Source organism: Nicotiana tabacum, chromosome 2 (assembly GCF_000715075.1).
Source record: "Nicotiana tabacum cultivar K326 chromosome 2, ASM71507v2, whole genome shotgun sequence".
Taxonomy (NCBI): Eukaryota; Viridiplantae; Streptophyta; class Magnoliopsida; order Solanales; family Solanaceae; genus Nicotiana; species Nicotiana tabacum.
The window spans coordinates 3,349,820-3,356,099 of NC_134081.1; the positions used below are offsets into that span (position 1 = coordinate 3,349,820).

General features: G+C 36.3%; 1 protein-coding gene across 1 annotated transcript; it reads left to right on the forward strand.

The window, feature by feature from the left end:
• The first annotated feature begins 549 nt into the window (after positions 1–549).
• Positions 550–6,048, forward strand: LOC107781102 (uncharacterized). The gene is made up of 6 exons (XM_016601742.2): positions 550–652; positions 937–1,007; positions 2,606–4,276; positions 4,657–4,760; positions 4,859–5,026; positions 5,098–6,048. The coding sequence occupies exons 3-6, from the start codon at positions 2,665–2,667 to the stop codon at positions 5,869–5,871; spliced, it is 2,658 nt and encodes an 885-aa protein (XP_016457228.2). The 5' UTR covers positions 550–652; positions 937–1,007; positions 2,606–2,664; the 3' UTR covers positions 5,872–6,048.
• The last annotated feature ends 232 nt before the right edge of the window (positions 6,049–6,280 follow it).

Sequence of the window (6,280 nt, forward strand, 5' to 3'; positions counted from 1 at the left end):
ACAACGCAAGTAAAATCAATATTTTCACTAGAAAATTATATATGTTTCTGTATACTAAAAATAAATTTACACAAGTAAGATAACATCTTCAATAAGAGAATTATATCGATCAGAATAAGAATTTTTTTTAAAAATATTTTCAATAAGTAAATTATGTACCATAAATATAAAATTAAATAAACTACAAGTTCCCAAAAATCAAAACCAAAAATCTCATATTTTTAAGCAACGTTTACGAAATTTTCATCGTAGTTTAATAGTAGTAAAGAGATTTAAATTATATTTAAGAACCACATAATAACACAAATTTTTATGATATAATAAAAAAAATGGAAAAAAATTGATCCAAAATTTTCATTAAGACCCAAGTTTTTCAGATTTGAAAGAAGAAAACTCGTAAATTTAAAATTAAAAGGAATGTTCATTATATATATTAGAAGTCTTAAAATCTCTTTTTTGAGTGTTCTACTATATATAAAATAATAGAATAGAAAAAAAAATATAAACGATCAATAGAAAATTGGGAGGCAACTGACAATGGAAATAACTAGGACAAAGAGAAATAAAAAGCACAACCAAAAAGAGAAGTCGGACAAGGTTCAAAGATAAATTACAACTTCAATTTTACGCGGCAGGAAAAACTTTCAAAAAGGTTTACTAACATGGCACACTTGTCTAATTTAGCGAAATATTTAACCTAATTTTTATCATCTCAGGGGTGCTATGCCACCCCTTCCTAAAAGGGCACCAAACCAATTGGAAATGGGAGAGTAATTATTACTAAGTTCTCATACCATCCATTCATGAAATTTACATTCAATTAGTACAATTCAAACTCCCAAATATTCTTTGAAGTATATTTTTAATCTCAACCAAATCACTATTCGTTACCAAATTAGTAATACTTATTTCCCCTCTGTGTTTCTTCACATTCAGATAATAATGTTATAGCAGAATGCTGATTTTTTGGTTGCTACTATCTTCAACGTCTCTTGTCGAGCTTATAGGTTCGTCAATCAATTTACTTTTTAGCTTCTCTCCTACTTTTACTGTGTGAATTTGTCAATTAATTTAATTTTGTTCCATAATCTCTGTTTCCTAATTTCTTATTCTTAATCTGCTGCATCTTTTTTGACTTTGATAAATTGGTGTGCTGCATTTGGAATGTTTTTGCTTTACCTATATTAGATACACAGTATGTCACTTTTTTAAGGGAGTTAGTTTTTCTCAAAGCAAAGTTTGTTAACAGGTGGAGTACCAATATTTTTTTTTGTGTGTATTTAGATTGGCAAAAAGATATTCGTTCGTTAAGGTTAAGTGGGCGTTTGGACATAAGAATTGCAAAATTCAGAAAAAAAGTGAATTTTTTTTCAAGTGAAAATGACATTTGAAAATTAGAGTTGTGTTTGGACATGAATATAATTTTGGGTTATTTTTGAATTTTTGTGAGTGATTTGGGTAAAAAATAGCTTTTTAGAGTTTTTCAAATTTTCGAAAAATCTTCAAGTGAAAATTTTATGGCCAAATATTGATTTCGAAAAAAGGTGAAATATTTTCGGGAAAAAGTGAAAAATTTCATGGCTAAACGGGCTAAGTCTTCCATCTGTAGACCATCAGATGCATGCTACAAATGAAAGATTTGAAAGAGAATTCTGTTTTATCTCTGATTTTTATGAAAGATTTCATTTTTTTTCATCAAATGTCATCTTAGTGTAGTTAATAATGGTTATAAGAAGTTGTCAAATTCGTTATTTTGTACAATCTCTGAAAATTATGGCTTGATTTTAGTGGAAAATTAACACAAGACTGGTCCAATAATGAGTTTCATGGGTAGCAATATAGGCCATTTTCATCTATGCATTTGGGATAGTGGAATAACCATTTAACAAAAGCTAAATGGATGAAGATTCCTAAAGAAATGAGGTAAACGGGCTTAATTCATTTATCTGCTGTTGAGTTTCAGAATTTTGAAGATTATACAAATGGCTTAGACCAAAAGCCATTATTAAGAAAATTTCTTTGATAGCGCTAGCTAGGGGTGGCAAACGGGGGGTCGGGTCGGATATGAGACGGGTCGAAAACGGGTAATGCAAAAATGGATGAATTATCCGATCCAACCCATATTTAATGCGAATAAAAAATAGGTTAACCGGTAGATAATATGGTTATCCATATATCCATGGCTTCTTGAATATTATCACTTTTGGGAGAATGCCTAGTCACCCAAACTTGAGGAACCCCCAATTTGAAGCTTCACAAACGTATAAGTTAAACTCATTAGTTATCCATTAGTTATCCATTTTTTAAGCGGATAATATGGTTCTTATCCATATTTGACTCGTTTTTAAAAAGTTCATTATCCAACCCATTTTTTAATGGATAATGTGGGTGGATAACTGATTTCTTTTATCCATTTTGCCGCACTAGCACTTCCACTGACATTTTCTATGTTACTTATTAAATCACAGTGCTAAGGAAATATCTATAGCAGTTAGTGTTATTTTTTTTTTCTTGACAAGCATGTAATAGCAGGTTGTTCAATGTAAGAAAAGTTTATGAGGAATTCAAGTTTGTGAGCAGATGATTGAACTCAGCTTTTCTGCAGGTTTTTGCCTGAGGCGTTTTCAATCATTTTCTTCTTAACTTGCTTCAGTGCATATAGAAATGGCAAAAGAGAAAAGTGCAAGCTTCGTTACTGATGTTTCCCAGGCAAAGAAAATTTTGGCCAAGAAAATGCAAGAGTTAAACAAAGAGCTGATCGTTAACGAGATATTTGTTCGTATTCCTGGATCACCCTCTAATTTTAAATTAGGCCCATGTTTTAAGGCTACGCTTCCTCCGGAGCTCTCTCCTCTTTACCCCTTAGCTGAAGGAGAGAAGCTACTTCTACACTCCGTGGAACCTGATTGGTTCAATGGTAAGTATTTGAAGTCACGGCCTTCTGCAAGTAGAGATTGGATTGATTGGGTAGATAGAGTTGAGAAGGCCAAGCGGGAGGTGTGGAAATCAGCTGATATATATGATGCCATTCAGTTGACAAAAAATGTTATCCCCGTGGACAAAAACCTTGTTTATGCTTCCTTGTGCTATTGGTCAATCTCCACAAACTCGTTCCACTTCAGATTTGGCATGATGGGGCCAACAGTACTAGATATTGTTGCCTTTACCGGACTTAGGCCACATGGCGAGGAAGTCAGTGCCATTCTTGGGATGGCTGGATCAACTTGTGATTTTACCAAGTATGGAAAAATTTATGATAATGCCTTATTATACCACAATTATCTCGACGCGTCAGAGGGAGAAATAGCTGTGACAGAGGAAGAACATATATCTTTTCTGTTTGCGTGGCTCTACGATCATCTGTTTTGTGACTCTTCTGTAAACATGATCAAGCAATGCACAAAACTGGCATTTGCTCTTGCTACGGGTAGAAAGCTTTCTTTGGCACCGTTTCTCTTGTCTAATTTATATCATGGATGCGCTGACATCATTAATGGCAAGTTTCAGTATGAAAGAGGTCCATTATGGATCTTGCAGTTCTGGCTACAGTCTTACTTTCCAGAATTTCGACCTGCGACCTTGGATTACGGTAATGCTCCAATCTGTGGGTTTCCCTTGGCTGAAGGTGCATTGAGATATAAATCATTCAAGGAATACTTTAATTTCTTTCGTAAATGCTCATCGAGAACAGCCAGCCAATTCACGCCATTTTATTCTAGGAAGTTTGGACCTAAGTGGTTTAAAAGGTCACTTGATCCTTACTTCCAAAAACTTAATAGGACAGAGTTAAAAGAGATTTGGGCTAGTTATCTTATTGCTCGAGACCTCCCGTACAGTATCCTTCTAGATGAATCCTCGAAGTGCAAATGTGGGGTAGAACATTATTCTCCGAATCAGTTTGCTCGACAGTTTGGCATGACTCAGGCTGTTCCCGTCCACCAATCAGCCAGTGATCTTTCAATCAGAAGAGAGGCAGATAACATTGAAGAAACTGAATCAAGGTTTTCCCAATTAAAAATAAAATTCTCATTTGTTCCATTTAATATTAATCCGAGCTCTACGATGTTCTTTGATTCCTGGTGGTCCACTTATATCAACAATCGGGACAAGACTGTTATTGGTGTCCTCAGGAAGATCTCAGTCCATCTGACACCCTGTGTTACGCCTCTCAGTCCATCTGACAGGCAAGAAGTTGCTGCTCCAAAGTCCATTGGTGTTAAAGGCAATTCTCAGTCTGCAGTAAAATTGGGACAGAGTATGAAGAGAAAATATAAAGGTAGGATAACTTTTTTCATGGAATAAACTAATACGATTTCTATTTGGCTGGTATATCCCTAGGGATAGAGGAATTACCAGAGGTATTTGAATTGTGTTGTAAATAGAGAAGGAAAATGTTGGTCAAGGAGGCTAAATAGATAAGTAACTATTTTGTTCTGATTGTATCCTTCATATGATAACCCAAGGGTCTCAATAAGGCTAGCATAATATTAGTTGACCTTTAGGGTTGAGGATTTTGTGCATATATATTTGAATTTATTAGATTTTCAGATAGCTTACAATGTTCTCTCTAATTCTTGTCCTGTTCTCTGTTTGGTTTCTGTTTCTGCGTTTTGATGTCTTGTATTACCTCCTTATTCATTCCTTAATTGCTTTCAGGGGATAGTATTCCACCACAATCTTTGGTACAGAAAGATGAGCCCTTACAACAAAAGAACTTACATGACGCGGGTATAAAGATACCTACGGGAACATTATGCAAGGTAAAAATTCCCACCCCCAAACGAGCTGCTGCCCTCTGGGATTATAATGCGATCCATTGGCCTGATTCCTTCACTTCACCGTAAATTCACCTTTTCAGAAGATGAAGACTTCCCCGAGGAAAATGCCACTACCAGGCACAACTCCTACCATACCTTCTACATCAGTCGTTCCTACTCCTGCTAATGAAGACAGGATTAAGACATCCGTCCAAGTTTCTGCTGATGATACACCAATCTCCACCTCGTGTTCCACTTCTGATGACGAAGTAAGTTCTCCGTATTACTTGTGTCATTATGTCTGATTACTCCATCTAACTTTGAGAGCTTTTTCTTTTAGGATGGTGAGGAAGGCACAGTTTCCCCATTATTAGCCAAGACCAGAAGCAAGACACCTGATATTACTGAACCACCTGACTGCCCTGTAAAATTTCATAATCTAGAAGACTTCTTTGCTCGAGTTAGTGGACAAATTAAACGAGCTCAATCTCGCAGTTTTTCTGCTGATCAATCTTCTTCCAAAGATGACAAGATATCCGCCACGCAAAAGCCTACACCGTCAGCAGAAATGCTTGCCACTGCGAAAGATGACATTGAGAGATTACTAGTCATGCCTTCTGAAGACTTGCTTCTACCCAAAAATTGTTCAACATTAAATGCAGCACTATCGACATATGCTGCAACACCGAATTTATCGGCTGAGAGAGTGCTTGCCTTGTGGAAATTCAAAGAGAACCTTCCGCAACTTTTCTTAACCTTGCGTAGAGCTAAGAAGGACCAAGAGGAGTATTATAAGGAGGCTGCCAAGAAAGTGCTCCTCGTCGATGAGCTCACAAAAGGTCAGGAATGCTACACCAACCTCAAAGATTGCAATGACAAGCTTGAATGTACAATCAGCAAGTCGAAGGCAAACTTGAAGGATACAAAGACAAAAAGAAAAGCAATCCAAGTGCAACTATTGAGTTTGGCTAAGAAGTGTTTTGAAAAGTCTACTGCTCTTGATGAAATGGAAGCTGACTTTCCTCTCCGGGAGGAGATGAAGAAGCTAGCTGATTCTGATGTTGCCCGAGTGGAAGAAAGTTTGAGAGGCTTCAAGAGTAAGATAATCGAGTGATCGCTTGCACAAACCATCCGTCATGTGAATTTGCTGGCTAGTGATCCACAGTTTAAGAGCATGTAAATATCTTTTTCGGGAAAGGGTCATTTGTGTATAAATATCTCTTTCGGAAAAGGTCATTTGTGTCCCTGTACTATTAATAATTAGTTATTAGTACCCTCCGTTATACTTTCCTACATTATTAATCCCTAACGTTATCTATTTTAATATTCTTACCCCCATCACTAGCGGACCCTTTTAGAGGGACACATGGCTTAATCTTAAACAACCTAACCATCTACCTAGTTGGATCCCTGACCCGTTCAGCCCCGACCCGCTAACCCCCTCCCCCCTTAAAGGATGTAATCGTTTATTTCCTCTCTAAAGCTAGGGTTATCCCCTATTTGAAGCGATTTTCCTCTATTTT

Coding starts and splice junctions, on each gene's coding strand:
- LOC107781102 (XM_016601742.2), top strand. CDS start 2,665: ATGGCAAAAGAGAAAAGTGCAAGCTTCGTTACTGATGTTTCCCAGGCA. Junction 4,761..4,858: donor CTACGGGAACATTATGCAAG/GTAAAAATTCCC, acceptor TCACCTTTTCAG/AAGATGAAGACTTCCCCGAG. Junction 5,027..5,097: donor GTTCCACTTCTGATGACGAA/GTAAGTTCTCCG, acceptor TTTTTCTTTTAG/GATGGTGAGGAAGGCACAGT.